General features: G+C 45.9%; 1 protein-coding gene across 9 annotated transcripts in view; it reads right to left on the reverse strand.

Moving 5' to 3' along the window:
* Window positions 1–16893, reverse strand: part of LOC147310784 (uncharacterized) — a 93631-nt gene that overhangs the window by 53829 nt on the left and 22909 nt on the right. For 8 of the 9 annotated variants that reach the window (XR_015125408.1, XM_086267041.1, XM_086267038.1 and 5 more), the window contains 2 exons: window positions 9156–9279; window positions 7188–7329 (listed from right to left, as the gene is read on the reverse strand). Coding sequence is in view for 3 of the 9 variants with exons in the window: in XM_086267044.1 (XP_086123170.1) it covers window positions 7188–7329; window positions 9156–9279 (266 nt within the window). In the remaining 6 variants the exon portion in view is untranslated. Of the gene's footprint in view, window positions 1–6042; window positions 7330–9155; window positions 9280–16893 lie in introns of those variants that run through there. The other variant, XM_086267042.1, reaches the window with a different exon arrangement.

Below are 16893 nucleotides of genomic sequence, written 5' to 3' on the forward strand. Positions count from 1 at the left end.
GCAGAAGAGAGGGCATATTAGCAGATTAGATGCTTGAAAATGTTTAAAATTAAAGTAGTTATGAGAACAAATGATCTGCCAGATGATTCTGTTTCTCTGCAGGAGCAGAGCCTGAAGTCTGGAGATTGGATGATGATAAGGCCATGGAGAGGAAGTGCTGGTCCAGTCCACGATGGGAAGATCCATATCGGATGCTGCTGACAACGACCACAGCAGTGAAGATTGCTGGAAGGAACACTTGGATATATCAAGCGCACTGCAAGAAGGTGACACACATCCAGGCCAGCTCGGAGTAAGTGGCAGGAAGACCGGGAACAAAGGGGGGGGGAAAGCCTCCAGGGCCCCTCGTCTCAATCCGGTGAAGAAACCAACTGAGCCACAGGTACTCATCAGAATGGCTGGGAATTTACTTTGCGTCTTCTTGTGCCTGTGGACCCTGAGTGGGATGACAGGGAACGCACTGGAACAGAGCAAACCACACCCAGTACCCGCATGGGTTTTCAACAACTACTGGTGGCAGTTTAAGAACACAACCGCTCACATAAACAACGAGACCAATGGTTATGCTTGTGATGCCACTGGCTACACATTCTTCTGGACTGTGGCCCTATAGCATCACTGAGAGCGAGACAGTTTGTTTGGTTGCTTTGGTAACACATCCAGGAACCCTGCCAACTTTTCAGCTGCTCTGAACCTGAATGGAAGGTTGATTCACCAGTAGCTGGGAAGGTGAACTGCTCTGGTGAGACAGACCTGCTCGTCTGACTTAAAGAATATGACTTGTTGCAGGACATTATACAGTTAAACGAACTGGAAACAGGCCAATTGCCTATGTGTACGAAGGACAATGGATTAGCCCAAGCTGGAGATTAACCATGGAACATGGCAACATCACCTATTCTTTTGTCTTTTGCAAGAAGGATGTAAACAGAGAAGCCTTTTGTCTACATTTACATCATGAACACTTGAGGTTTTGAGCCAAGAAGATCAAAACACCTTGATCCAATTTCCTTAACAAAGCTTTTTCTGTGGTGACAACAGGACAGGAGAAGAGTTGTAAATGCAGATAATTTACCAGTTGACCCTAACCCCCACAGGATGCCTACAGTGAGAAGATTTGGGGGGTTGATAGGAGTCATAAAGAAGGGTGTTGGCTAGGCTGCAGCTTTGAAGTTAGCTGAGAGCCACATGGACAAACAATAAAGTCAACTGATGCGTTTAAATACCTATGTCTGTATACAGTTGGATTGTAGTGACATATGATTTTTGAGAATGATGATTCTTCTTGTTTGACCTTTGACATTCAGTTGTGTACTTTTGCACGACAGGAGTAGATCCGCCACAAGGCTGGATAGCTTGGTTACCGTCTGGTCCTTGGTGGCATCTTCTTTTGAAAATATTAATTCCTGTTTTTGAACTGTTGATACTGATTTGCTTATGTATAGAATGTCTCACCCTCACCCCAACACATAGCACAAGTCACCATCAAGTGCGGGATCTACCAAGGAGATGCTCTGTCCCCACTGCTGTTCTGCATAGGCCTGAACCCCCTCAGTGAGATCATTAACAAGACTGGCTACGGATACCGACTATGGAACGGAGCAGTTGTCAGCCACCTCCTGTACATGGATGACATCAAGCTTTATGCCAAGAGTGAACGAGACATCGATTCACTGATCCACACTACCAGGCTATACAGCAATGACATTGGAATGTCGTTCAGACTGGAGAAGTGTAGTCGGATGGTAACAAAGAGAGGGAAGGTAGTCAGAACTGAGGGGATTGAACTACCAGAAGGCAACATTGCAGACATAGAGGACAGTTACAAAATACCTGGGGATCCCGCAGGCAAATGGGAACCATGAAGAGGCCGCTAGAAAAGCTGCAACCACCAAGTACCTGCAGAGGGTCAGGCAAGTCCTGAGGAGTCAGCTGAATGGTAAGAACAAGATCCGGGCCATCAACACGTACGCCCTGCCCGTGATCAGGTACCCTGCTGGGGTAATAGGCTGGCCAAAGGAGGAGATAGAAGCCACTGACATAAAGACAAGAAAGCTCCTTACCATGCATGGAGGGTTTCACCCCAAGTCCAGCACCCTGAGGCTGTACGCTAAGCGGAAGGAAGGGGGCCGGGGACTGGTGAGTGTCAGCACCACAGTCCAGGATGAGACAACAAACATCCAAGAATACACTGGGAAGATGGCCCCAACTGACCGAGTGCTCAGTGAATACCTCAGGCAGCAGAAACCCAAGAAAGAGGAGGGAGACGAGGAACCATCATGGAAGGACAGGCCCCTGCACGGTATGTACCACCGGCAGATAGAGGAGGTGGCTGATATCCAGAAATCCTACCAGTGGCTGGACAAAGCTGGACTGAAAGACAGCACAGAGGCACTAATCATGGCAGCACAAGGACAAGCTCTGAGTACAAGATGACAGCCTCAACATGGCATTTAATCTGTTATTAGACTCAACTGGCTTCTCTCAAAATGTAAAAGAACCCACCCACCACTTTAATCACACTCTAGATCGTGTTTTAACATATGGCATCGAACCTGAACATTTAACAGTGTTTCCTGAAAACCCTCTCCTGTCTGATCATTTCCTGATAACATTTACATTTACAATAATTGATTACACAGCAGTGGAGAGTAGACTTTATCAAAGTAGATGTTTTTCTGAAAGCGCTGTAACTAAGTTTAAGAATATAATCCACCCACTGTTATCATCTCCAATGCCCAGTACCAACACAGAGCAGAGCAGCTATCTGAACGCTACCCCAACAGAGGTCGATTATCTTGTTAATAATTTCACCTCCTCACTACGTACGACTCTGGATACTGTTGCTCCTGTGAAAACTAAGGTCTCTAAGCAGAAGTACCTGACTCTGTGGTATAATTCTCAAACACGTAGCCTAAAGCAGATGACTCCTAAGCTGGAGAGGAAATGGCGTGTCACAAATTTAGAGGATCATCATTTAGCCTGGATGTTGCACTCTCGTGTGATGCGACGAGCCAATAATCACTCTCGATGTTAGTCCGCTGTAAAACTTTTAATGCGTACTCCAGCACACGACAAAACACATAGACCGCACCGGAAGAACAAAACTCCCCCCCACCATACTATTCCGGTTGGACTAGTCCCCCACAATTATAGCAGGTCTGCACAAACAAATATTCCTTGGTGATCATTTAACCAATGATCTACACTGGAGAAATAGTTTGTTGCTTTATAAGTATATATAAGGCATGTTGTTGAAGCTCTGCCGGAGGTGTGAGTTGAAGATGTCGCGGACCAGGGCCTCTGCTAGACATTCCAAGCACATCTTCACTGTACGTTTGGGTATGCCAGGTCTGTCCAGCGTCCTCCCTTGCCACCTAATCCAACTCACCACCAGGTGGTGATTGGTTGACAGCTCAGCCCCTCCATACCCGAGTGTCCAGAACATATGGTCGCAAGTCTGGTGATACAATTACAAAATCAATCATCGACCTGTGGCCTAGAGCGTCCTGGTGCCACGTGCACTTATGGACACTCTTATGTTCAAACATGGTGTTCGTTATGGCCAAACTGTGGTTTGCACAGAAGTCCAATAACAAAGCACCGCTCAGGTTAAGATCTGGGAAACGGTTCCTCCCAATCATGCCCTTGCAGGTCTCACTGTTGTTGCCCACGTGAGCAGTGAAGTCTCCCAGTAGGACAACAGAGTCCCCAGGAAGAGCACCCTCCAGTGCCCCACTCAGGGACTCCAAGAAGGCTGGGTACTCTGAACTGACGACACAGGTACTGTTCCCTCACCTGAAGGCGAAGGGAACAAACCCTCTCGTCCACTGGGAGAAATCCCAACATACCAGCAGCAAGCCGCGGGGATACCAAGATACCCACCCCAGCTCAACGCCTCTCACCAGGGGCAACTCCAGACTGAGACAGAGTCCAGCCCCTCTCCAGGAGACTGGTTCCAGAGCCCAGGCCATGCGCTGAGGTGAACCCAACTATATTTAGCCGGTACCTCTCAACCTCACGTACTAGCTCGGGCTCCTTCCCCACCAAAGAGGTGACATTCCATGTCCCAATCGCCAGTCTTGGTAGCCAGGGATCAGTCCGCCAGGGCCTCCGCTCCTGGCTGCTGCCCGGCTCACTTTGCACCCGACCCCTACGGTGCCTCCTGCGGGTGGTGGGCCTGCAGGAAGATGGGCCCATGTCCCTTTTTCGGGCTGTGCCCGGCCGGGCCCTATGGTGATGGGTGGGGGAGGGGTGTCAGGACTCTTGCCTCCTGTGAGAGTCCTGACACCCCTCCCCCACCCATCACCTTCACTCAATACCAGGTTGAGATGCAAATGAGGAGACTTCACTCAGGCAAGTCTGCTGGACCAGACGGAGTGAGTCCCCTTGTCCTCAAGACCTGTGCCCCCCAGCTGTGTGGAGTCTTTCATAAACTGTTTATGCTGAGTCTGAGTCTGCAGAGGGTCCCGGTGATGTGGAAGACATCATGCCTTGTCCCTGTACCAAAGACGCCACGTCCCAGTGGCCCCCAGGATTACAGGCCCGTGGCACTGACCTCCCACATCATGAAGACCCTGGAAAGGCTCATCCTGGACCAGCTGCGACCCATTGTAAGACCACATCTGGATCCCCTTCAGTTCGCTTATCAGCCTCGTCTCGGAACTGAGGACGCCATCATCTACCTGCTCAATCGTGTCTACACCCATCTGGACCAGCCGGCGAGCACTGTGAGGGTCATGTTTTTTGACTTTTCCAGTGCTTTCAACACCATCAGGCCGACCCTCCTGGGTGATAAGTTAGCAGCGATGCAGGTGGATGCTTCTCTGGTGTCCTGGATTGTTGATTACCTGACAGGAAGACCACAATATGTACGTCTCCCACAGTGTGTGTCTGACAAGGTGATCAGCAACACAGGGGCACCACAGGGGACTGTCCTCTCCCCCTTCCTCTTCACCCTCTACACCACAGACTTCAGCCACTGCACAGAGACCTGCCATCTTCAGAAGTTTTCTGATGACTCTGCGGTGGTTGGATGCATCAGCAGGGATGATGAGACAGAGTACCGGGCTGTGGTCGACTCCTTTGTCACGTGGTGTGAGCAGAATCATCTGCAGCTCAACGTGGCAAAGGCCAAGGAACTGATCGTGGACTTCAGGAAGACCAGGAAACACTTGACCCCTGTTTCAATCCAGGGGGTCAGTGTTGACATTGTGGAGGACTATAAATACCTTGGAGTTCACATTGACAATAAACTGGACTGGGCTAAAAACACCACAGCACTTTACAGGAAGGGCCAGAGTCGTCTCTATTTTTTGAGGCGACTGAGGTCCTTCAATATCTGCCAGAAAATGCTGAGGATTTTCTATGAGTCTGTTGTGGCCAGTGCGATCCTCTATGCTGTTGCATGCTGGGGGAGCAGGCTGAGGGTCGCAGATGCCAACAGACTTAATAAACTAATCCGTAAGGCCAGTAATGTTGTGGGGATGGAGCTTGACACCCTCAAGGTGGTGTCGGAGAGGCGGATGCTGTCCAAGATAAAGACTATGTTGGATAGCACCTCCCACCCACTCCATGACATGCTGGTCAGTCACAGGAGCACGTTCAGTGAGAGACTGAGATTACCGAAAAGCACCACTGAACGACACAGGAAATCATTCCTGCCTGTGGCCATCTCCCTGTACAACGCATCCACTTAACACACTGTTTACTGCTACAACTAAACATGTTTCTTTTCCAACTATTTATTTATGAGTGACGTATGTATGTGTATATATGTATATATTGTACTATTCTTAGTTAGTGTATTGTCTGTCTTGTCTTAATGTTGGTTTAAAATGGAGCACTGTAACAAAAAATAATTTCCCCCAGGGATCAATAAAGTATTCTGATTCTGATTCTGATAATGCCCAGCCACCAGACGTTCACCCTCGGGCACCCTCCCCAGGCCTGGCTCCAGGGCAGGGCCCCGGTAACCCTATCGCGGGCAGGGTGAACTGTTCCCTTGATGGGGTCTTCTGAATCCCTCTTTGTCTGGTCCCTCACCCAGGACCAATTTGCCATGGGAGACCCTACCAGGGGGCAAAAACCCCCAGACAACATAGCCCCTGGGATCCCTGGGACACACAAACCCCTCCACCACGATATTCTCATTCTCAGAGGGGTGGAAGAAAGCAGTCTTACATATTTGTGTAATATGTGCGTTGAAGGACATGTCCTGGTCAAAAATGACTCCAAGGTTCCTCACAGTGTTACTGGAGGCCAAGGTAATGCCATCCAGAGTAAGAATCTGGTTAGATACCATATTTCTAAGATTTTCAGGGCCAAGTACAATTTCTAGTAAACAATGAGAGAAAGAAAACACGAACAAACAGCTTGTAGTGGGGAAGAGGGGGGTCATGTATAGACAAAGAAGGGGTGTGTGTGAAGGTCCTGCTCCTGAAATTCAGAAAAATGATCTCCAAGAACTAGTCCTAGCAATGAACCCTGTGGAACTCCATATCAGTTTGGATCAGTTTGGTGGTGAGGATGTCTGGTATTAAGGTGTTGAAGGCTGAACTGTAGTCAAAGAAGAACATCATGTAGTGCTTCCTGTTCTCCAAATGGCTCAGCGCTCTCTGAAGGGTGATGGGAACAACATACTCCATGGACTAATTTGCACAGCAAGCAAACTGGTGGGGGTCAAGGGAGGGGGTACAGTCTCTGATTTGCTGAGACACTATCCGCTCAAAACACTTTGTGACTAGTCTGCATATGCACGCCTCAATTTCTTCTTTCTTATTCTTATGGATAAAGCATGAGGAGAGCGGAAGAGCGAGGAAAAGGAGACTAAACGGTGCTTCATTTCTCCTCTTCCTCTCTACTCATGTTTCATTCAGTTATCTCATGGCCTTCCACTCAGAGATCAAGGAGTGAGGGCTCAAGCAAGCATGCTGAAACTGAATGTTGACAAAGATGATGGCAAAGTCTCACTGTAGGAGATTTGTTAGCTGTAAGTGTAGTTTGTACGTCTTGTTCAGCAGTTTGTGTAAAAAGAAAGGTGATAGGACCTTTAGCGAACACAAACTGCGATTTAAATAAGCAAAGGCTTTGCTCCATGATGGCATGTCTTCCACTTCATCACACCGCTCATCTTTCCCTCTCATTGCACTTTAGGTTTATTTGAGGCTGCTGTCCTCTTTTCTTACCCGGTGACAGTCTCCTCCTGACAGGACCTCCTGGATGAAGACTGCAGGGCCGTCAGGCCTGTTGGAACCTCCTCCAATGGTGATGCCTAAACTGCCGGATCGTGCTATTGAAATAAGTTGAATCACCCCTTCACCTGGATGACTAAGAACACAAAGACACGGATAATCAATTCTGGAAGTTAGGAAAAGGGGTCTGTGTTACACCTCAACTTACAGGACCTGCTTCTAACAGCTGGGTGGAAGACAAAAACTAAAATTGCGTCCAGTGTTACTGGCAACTCGGAGGGTTTTTATTTAGCTTGAGTCCACACCTATAGCCAATTTAGAATGAGATCAGGCTAACGTATATGCCTTTGGACAGAAACACAGGGAAATGATGAAAATAACACAATAAAGGCTGATCGCAAGATTCAAGAGTGGATAATGGCAGAAGTAGTTCCATGGTTAAGAAAAAAAGCTTAACATAGTTCAGGGACTCACTCGAGGATTTAGGTGTATCATTGGCAACAGTTTACAATCAAGAGATGAATGAATGCAATACAACAAGGTGCAAACCACAGGTTACACTCAGAACTGGAGGCCAGATTAGACTTTGACAGAAACAGGACTTTGCTCTCGAAATGGAAAAACAATGTCTTTGGACAGATGAAACCAGGATGAACTCTGATCACAACATTTGAAGGAGAACAGAAAGGAGAACATGATCCAAAGAACATGTGTCCATCATGGCAGAGGCTGTTAGAGCATTGGTATACATCAGAGTCAAAGCTTTGTTGTCAAAAACCATACGTACACATCATACACAGGAATTTGAACTTCACAGTGCTTCCATTACATATTACATTATGTTACAAATACACTACAGCGTACAACACAATCTAATTGTTTGTAGGCAACAGTTGGTGTGGATGTTGGGTGGGGGAATCAGGGAAGGGCGATGGTGGAGAGTTTTGTATGTCTGATGTGGGGTTCAGAGGGAAAAGGTGAATGAAGGTGTTCATCTGTAAGTCTGATACCAATAAAAAAGAGTACATGGAGACAAGGACAAAACACAAACTATGGAAGAAAAGGGACACTTTTGTTTTTAATTTTACATTTACACGTAACCTTTTGTATTGTCTATACTGTCGATTTTGTTACCTAACATTCTGTTTACTTTAACCTTTGTGAATGCCTGTTCATGAAAAGCACTTAATAAATACACTTTACTCTAAATTCTTCTTAGAGTCCTTCTAAGATGTGACAATGTGCTGGTACAGCTTTGTTTTAGCCATGCTGAGTTAAAGGAATTCGATTGGTTTCAATAATAAACAAATGGTTACTGGATGATCATGTTTAAAATAAACGTTTCCTACTGGTCTGAAACAGGAAGTGAACAGCAGAGTCTGATGTTAGTCAGAGGTACAATATTGGAGCATGAGTTATGGATGGTAACCTCCCACAGAGAGGCGGGATGGCCACTTTTAATCACCTCCTGATAGGAGGCACACTGTCTCTAAACAATCACAGTCTGCAATCAGTCTCAGACAGACTGAGACTGATCACAGATAAGTGCAATTCATCTGCAAGTAGGGGCTACTCAGATCAGCTGGTTATATTCTGGGTTTATTCCAACATAAACCAAGGCTGCCATCCTGCAGCAGCTCTGTCATGATCTGTGGAAGACTTTTGTCATTTCTGTCTCCAGTCACAGCTTTCCTTGTGTGAATGGAGCCTAAACAATCTGAAAAAAGTCCTGCAGCTTCCCAAAGCACAGATAAGATTTTCTTTTTTCTTTTTTTGTTTCATTATTATGATGTTCTGACTTTAATTACATTAGCCCTGCTGACATCTTCCCTTAATGAAAAGTGGTTCACTTTCAACCACTTTGTTCATCCCAACCTAACCAACCAGAACTTACTATTTTAGCTCCAAGACTTTCTTGATGGTCGGGTTGACAGTGAGCCTGTATTAAATATGAACTCTTACCTGAGGGAGCGCAACATGGGCCCACTGTTGTTGTACATACTCTGAGAGCCTGCTGGGCTCAACAGCAAAGGACTCTGGGAGCGTGACGAGGAACCGGATGATGTGCTATCCAGGTAGCGACCTCCTTTGGATTTGAAAAACAAACAAACAAAAATGACATGAGAGAGATAACCCAGATTACAGTTATTTTAGGAAAGGGCAGTTAGCAGTCCAGACTTTCAGCTGCTCCCTTTAGCACACAGCAGATCATCTGCCTCCATCTCACCCTATCCCAGCATCCTCCTCTGTCACACCGGCCCTCGGGATATCCTCCTTCACTACATGCATGAGTCTCTGAGGTCTTCCTCTTTTCCTCCTGCCTAGCAGCTTCATCTTCAGCTTCCTTTGTCCGATATATCCACTCTCCCTCCTCTGCTTGTTTCCAAAACCATCCCAAACCCCTGAACTCACTTCCACCCACTCCACCTCACTGCCTGTTGCTTTGGATGCTTGATCGCTGTATTTAAACTCACTACCTTTGCACCTTCATGTTGACCTTACCACCCATCTCCCTCCATACTCCAGTATTCTGTCTGGCTTGTACAGACTTTCATTAGTCCAGTCTCCTGAGCATACCTCCACCTCTTAAGGCTCTCTTCCACCTGCTCTCTACTCTCACAATTTTCTCTGCAAAAATCAGGATCACGACTTAGTCAGTTTGCTCTTTTTAAATTAATTTCCATAAAAATTGTCTCATAGTATGTCTTCATTAAATTGCCCCATTTTGCATTTTTTCCTTTTAGAACATTATTTCTGCTTGAGTCGCTCTTAATTCCTATAAATATTTAACACGAGCAAACTGGTCTCATACTACACATATAACATAGTGTTCTCTGTTTTTAGAACGTTATTTTTCTTCTAGTTCGTACTTGAACCCTAGCTTAAAGACCTCAGTGCAATGTTTTAGCATCAGTGAGGGCTGTTTAGATTAGCACACCAGACACATCACCATCAAATTTCTCCTCATAAACAAGTGTTTTTACACCAAGCGAGGAGTGGTCCATCCAGCCTATAGCAGCAAAGCCAACAGCATGGACCAGCTCATCACTGCTGTTAGTGAGGATCTTTTTCTCGCTGTTCTTGTGTCTCTAGAGAGACTTTCAGGCTCTTGCAGTATATTCCTGTGAACCATCCATACTAACAATTCTTAACGCAAACCACATTATAGTGCTATCTCTCTTTATTCTGGAGCTGAAGCCTGATGTATCAGCAGCACTGCTCACATGCTGGAGCTCTGTTTAACAGCTCTGCAGCAGCTGGCTGTCTCCTCTCCAAGTCAAACAGATGTTGGTAAATGTGCACTTGTCGTAAGGCATTTTAAGGTCGACTTACTGCTTCCTGCCTATAGGCAGAGTACTCTGACTAAAATAGAACGGTTGTTTTCTATTTTCGATTTCAAATGTTAAAGGTCATGTTGGTCTTTGCTTTAGAAATTGGACAACAGTTTGAAGAATATCTGAAAGTATACTTTTAAACACAAACTGATCAGGAAAATAATACCAAATAATAATAAAATAATATTTGCATAATCAATAGACTGAGACATGACTTTCTCATGGACTTTAAGGCCATTTTCCACTGTTTCCATGGTGTGACTGCTAACCAGGCTCCCTAAGAAACAGACAGCACTGTTGAAAAGCTGCATGTTAATCCAAACCACAACCACCAAACACCACCAAGCCATTGGTTCAGGTATGTGGATGACACCAGGGTGAAAATTAAATCTCAGAACTTACCACAATTTACTAGATCACATCATCTCAGTATGTAGAGTACGCTTGGGGAGTGTGATTGTGTATACAGCGTCTCTTTATATTTGTCTCCACGTCGGTTGAGTGTGAAGTGCACATGAGAGCATGAGGGTGGGAATGGATGTTTGTGTTTGTGTGTGCCTGTATGTTTGTATCTATATGTCAGGTTGGGTATCAGACGCCACCTCTCTGGGGACATCTCGGGCCTTCCAAGGTTTGGAGGCCTATCTCCACCCACCACCACTTCCCCTGCCGGTGGCGGACTCCCTCAGGTGTCGGTGCATTGGTGGTTCTTTGTATCTGGGGGTGGGCGTCCGGGTACACACCGGCTCACTCTTTGGCGGCCGCTTATTGGGGCTCGCTCGGGCCATTTCGGAGGTGGGGTGCCCCCGGCCTCTCGGCCTGGGGCTCGGTCACTCAGGCACAGCTGGCTGCCGGCGGAGCCCACGGGCGCGTCACTGCAACTCCCCCTGGCTTCTGCTCCGCGGCTGCTGAATGAGCCCTCATCTGGGACTCTCCTTAGCTCTAACTGGGACAGTGGCACAGCTGCCCCTCTGTGGGTCTTCCTTGGTCTCTTGTGTTCTGGGGGCCTCTGGATGTCTGGAGTTTTGATCTCCTCCATACCCGCTTGATACCATAAAGGACAGGGCTGTGGCTCCCCACACTCCCTAACAGATCATTACATGGAGAAACCTTTGGAATGCAAGCATGCTGATCCACACAGGTATGCACACAGGTGTACACATGGGTATTCACAGACGCGGACTAAAGCTTTCTTGGCTGCTGCCTCAAAGCACACTGTGCGCTGTCTATCTTGCGTGCTGAACAATATCATCTATTATTTAGTAACTATTGATATTTATGACTAGGTAGTTTATTGTGATGGTGCTTTTTTTTCTTTCTATTATCATGTTGCTCTTTGTTGTTTGCTGTCTCCTCTGTTTGTTTGTTTGTTTTTTTCTCCATACAGGTGACCCAGGAGTTTGTTTTTTTTTTCTCTCTTCCCCCCCTTCTCACCGTCTCTTCTCCCCTTTTGGTTTTCTTTCTTTCTCTCCCCCTGTCCTATTAAAAAAAAAAAAAAAAAAAAAAAAAAAAAAGATGACAAAGGATGAACTGAAGCTCCGCCATCACGTGATGTCACATGCTGCTGTTTCTGATGTCACTTTAAAAAAAAAAAAAAAAAAAAAAAAAAAAAGAAGGCAACAACACAACAAAGTTAGGTCAGGGTCACAGCTGCAGCTAATCATGTTAACTGGTAACAGGTCAGCAGCATCACTGTGTATAGAACAACAGAACAATTTTAGAATAAGATTGCTTTAATGACACGTCACAGTTATATTAGTTAACCACAACTAAACTAAAAAACTAAAACTAGGTGTGAAAAACATTGTAATTAACTGAAATAAAAATGAAGGCCTTCATATTTGAATACTGCAGCTATTAGAACAGAATTGCTTCTGAACTGGCCTCCCTGCAGTCCAGACCTTTCACCACCTGAGAACATTTAGAGCCTTATGAAATGAAAAAGACAAAGACAAGAGCCGGGACTGCTGAGAATCCTCCTTAGCTCACAGACCATTATGGAAGCAGGGATGCTGCACAGTGGGAAAAATGCGCTTTTCCAGTGTTTTTCACACATGTTGCTGCCATCAAATTCAACATTTTCTCAGTTCAAACATTTGAAATAAATTATTTTCTATGTTCTATTGTGAAAAACAGTGTTGCAGCTTTTTCAAAATGGAAATCCTTGTTTCATGAGACGGGCCACAATCTTACAACACCACACTATGATCGTCCCTGTGGATGCTGATTTAAATTTGGCATTTCTTAGCGGATTATGATAAGCAGTCACATTGGCTGTGGAAAAATAAAGACACAAACTGAGCTTGGAAAGAAAATAAAAAATAAAAACACCTCACACCTGCTATTATCAGCAGCAACAGACAATTGGGTTAAAGGTGCCGTTTAACAGTGAAGGATGAGCAGATATGTGCTGTCAGTGCTGACTGACAGGACGTTTAGGGTCTAATATAGCACCATGACACGCCTGTGCCTGTTCAGCAACGTTCACCATCCGTGTGCGTGTGTGCATCTGCACGTGTATCTCTGCATGTACGTGTATCTCTGCATGTACTTGTGTCTCTGCATGTACGTGTGTCTCTGAATGTGCGTGCGTCTCTGCATGTGCGTGCTGCGTCTCTGCATGTGCGTGCATCTCTGCATGTACGTGTGTCTCTGAATGTGCGTGCGTGCGTGCGTCTCCGCGTGTGTCTCTGCATGCGCGTGTCTCTGCATGTGCGTGCGTCTGCGCGTGCGTCTCTGCATATGTGTGCGTCTCTGCATGTGCGTGCGTCTCTGCATGTGCGTGTGTCTCTGCATGTGCGTGTGCGTGCATCTTTGTGAGAGAGAGACATATTTAGGCTCAGTCACCTTTAGCTGGCTGTTGTTGTGATCTCAGAGTCATGGATTGAACTGAACTTTGGGTTAGTTTGTGTTGCCGTCTGTTCTCTTTCACTAAAACATCCAAATGTGTTTACAGAATGCTTCTCACAAAGCACAATCCTGCAGATGAAAAGGCTTAACTTATCAATAAGTGTTTTTCCTTTTAACTGTAATTTACTGCCGGTAAGCAAACAGCACATGCTGGGACACTTCTGGGTTGTATTTGTGTCGGGGTGGGGGTGTAGACAGATATAAAGATAGAGACGAATAATCCCGACTCCCAGTCCCCAGCACTACTGCTGTCTGCCCGCCAGCTCCTCTGGGCTGCAGGGTAGTTAAAGCACACAGTGCAGATTAACATACAATGCTCATCATCCAAAGCATCGTCTCCGTTAAGCTCTCCCCCTCCCCGACTCTGCTGTCACATCCTCTGCGCAGAACAGAAAGAGATGGAGAAGGGAGGGTAGAGTGGCTCAGGCAACCTCACTGCTGACACAGCTTGGCCTCAGAGAAATAGGTACTACACTACACACAACATTGTAATTCTATATATCCACCCTGTATATGAGGACTCTGCCAGTGATGACTTCAGTCTGGCATGTATCTTCTCCAACAGCCGAGGTATAAATCCCAACTGTCACGCTGTCTTCACTGAACACGCAGAATATTGCATTTTTAAGTAAAGCTCATGGATGACACTAGTGTGCAAAGTCTCACTGTTTAAATATGCAAATCCTCTACTACCTTTGTCACGGATCACGTTGTGTGCAGTGGATTTGAAGGGAAGACAAGGCCAATGCTGACAGCTGGCACTGACCTTGTTTTCACTCAGACTGGCCATAGTCAGATTAGAAAGCTGGTTCAACACTAATACTACCAGCCAGGAGTAATGCTAGTATGGTACTGTCAGCACAGTTCAGGCATCATGTGTTCCACTCATTTTGAGCTTGTTATTCACGAGTTGTTTGAGTGGAGCTGGTGTGTTAAACAAAAGGAATAAAAATGGATCCATCTTTTTTGGTGCTAGTTTGCTTTTCACATGTACCCCCCCCCCCCCCCCCCAAAACAAAAACAAACAATAACAATAAGGCCAGAAAACACTGCTGTTCAGGCTGCAACTGGAACACCCACAATTTCTTTTAGTTCAACGTCATCAAAAACTGTTTTAAGTCCATTAGATCTGGCCCAAATTGAGCCCAAGACGAACACCTTTTTTGGACATGTATCCCTAATGTAACCATAACTCTGTGACAACACTGGCAGATGCCTCAATAGTGAGACATGAAACCCACTCAAAGAAAGTTGTTCGTTGCTTCTACACCTAAAATTCATTTGGTGTCATTTGGTAGTGGTTGAGTTTGCTTCAAGATGCTGTGTGATTTCACTGATTTCTATAACGGATTCAATTCTGATTCACAAGGTCTCAATTTGATTCAATTTTCAGTCAGAAAGATTATAATTCTGATCATTTATCAGCACATATCCATAATTTATATCTATGTATAAAAAGAAAGCTGACACTGTGAGACTTTATCAGAGGTGTGAGCATCACAGCGGACGACATCCATCCATCCACCCATCCATCTTCTTCCGGTTTATCCGGGGCCGGGTCGCAGGGGCAGCAGCCTAAGCAGAGAAGCCCAGACCCTCTCCCCAGCCACCTCCTCCAGCTCGTCCGGGGGAAAACCCAGGCCAGCCGAAAGATATAATCTCTCCAGCGTGTCCTAGGTCTGCCCCGGGGCCTCCTCCCGGTGGGATATGCCCGGAACACCTCACCCAGGAGGCACCCAGGGGGCATCCTTGTCAGATGCCCGAACCACCTCAGCTGGCTCCTTTCGATGTGGAGGAGCAGCTCTACTCTGAGCCCCTCCCGGATGGCTGAAATTCTCACCCTATCTCTAAGGGGGGGTCCAGCCACCCACCCAGGCCACAGCGGATGCCTTTGTGTCAAAGTAACTGATCAGACGAGATCGGGCGATCTCAGGGTGCTATGGCCGTGATCTCAGAAGCTAAGCAGCGTTGGGCTTGGTTAGTACTTGGATGGGAGAGAAACATGAAGGCGACTTTCCTGGCCTGGCTTTTTTTTAGCAGATAACCTTAAAAATATTCTGCAGTAGAACAAAAACTGAAGAAAAGCATGAACCAACATCTGAACATCATTTGCTGCTGAAGTGAAGCAGAGCAAAGTTACAGAGGTTTGATTAGAGACCCAGCTAAGAGAGTTGCAACATGGCATCATTTGTAAAAGTTTATATTTTTTCGTATTGAACAGCAGAAATGAGACTTTCTTGTCAAAGGTCATTTAAAAAAAAAAAAAAAAAAAAAAAAAAAAAAAACAGCGGGCGACAACACTGCACACAACAGTAGACTGGTGCAGAATGCAGAAAACAGATTTTTGATGGTAAACTAGTCTTGAAGTACAGAGAGAGCTGTGCAGGAAGTGTGATTTCATTGTGGTGGAAGCAAAACAGTAAGAGAGAATTCATGATGATGGTTTTCAAACGTGAAGCGTAGTTTGATCTTCTTTTGCTGTTGGTTCAGTGAATTTTAGTCGTAGAGTAACGAAACCTGCTGTTAAAGTGAATTGTTAGATGTTGTCATTTTTATGCTTACCATCTCTACATTGTTTCAACTCTGTGATGAAAGGAATTCCTTTGTCCCCCTCCCCAGCCTCTCGAGGTCCCTTCACAAGCACATCCTTGTGAAGGGTTGTTTGATGTTTGGTAAGCTTCCTGCCCTTTTTATGGCTTCACTGTGTTGTGCATGGTGAACCAATACAGGAATTGAACCATATATTGGGTGTGGGGGAGGATGTTGTTAGAAACAGTTGGAAGTAGGAACACTGAGGAGGTAAGGAAGGAACACTGCCAGAGGTAAGTGACGGAAGTGACCGGAAAAGGTAAGCGACCCATGTTGTAGGTGACGTCAGACGCCGGAGATTTGGCGGAAAAAAAGCGAATGGTAGCGTAGAATTTAATAAAGTTTCTTTAAGCTTCAGTATTACCAAATAAACTAACCAATTGTCATATAACTAACAACATCTGTCCTATCATCTCTAACACCCTGGAGGACAACGGGGAGAGTTTAGACGCTCTCCAAGATTACATCGACCGGTGCTTCCAAGATTTAGTAATGAAGAAGGCTCAGAGTGCATCTTCTCCGGCCAAAATTGAGACACCGTCATCGAAGAGATGTCGCCCGGCAGACTCCCCCAGCATAACATCGCCTGCTGGCAAAGACATTGCAGACATCCTGGAGTCAACGCTACGGGAGTCGGTCAAATCTCTCACCAATAACGTGACCCAGTTAAACATAGAAAATAAAAAAATAAAAGAGTCCATTATCGATCTACAAGCCCGTAGCATGCGAGACAACCTTGTGTTTTCTGGTATTCCAGAATCTGCCGGAGAGGACGCGGAGGCAATGGTGAAAAGCTTCATTAAAACCCACCTGAAGCTGCCGGAGGACACTGTAAAGAACATCACCTTCGAAAGAGTGCATCGCTT

This window comes from Aulonocara sp. 'chitande type north' Nkhata Bay, linkage group LG16, assembly GCF_057382095.1.
Source record: "Aulonocara sp. 'chitande type north' Nkhata Bay isolate Kocher_YH1m ecotype deep benthic linkage group LG16, A_spYH_male_GT1.1, whole genome shotgun sequence".
NCBI lineage: Eukaryota > Metazoa > Chordata > Actinopteri > Cichliformes > Cichlidae > Aulonocara > Aulonocara sp. 'chitande type north' Nkhata Bay.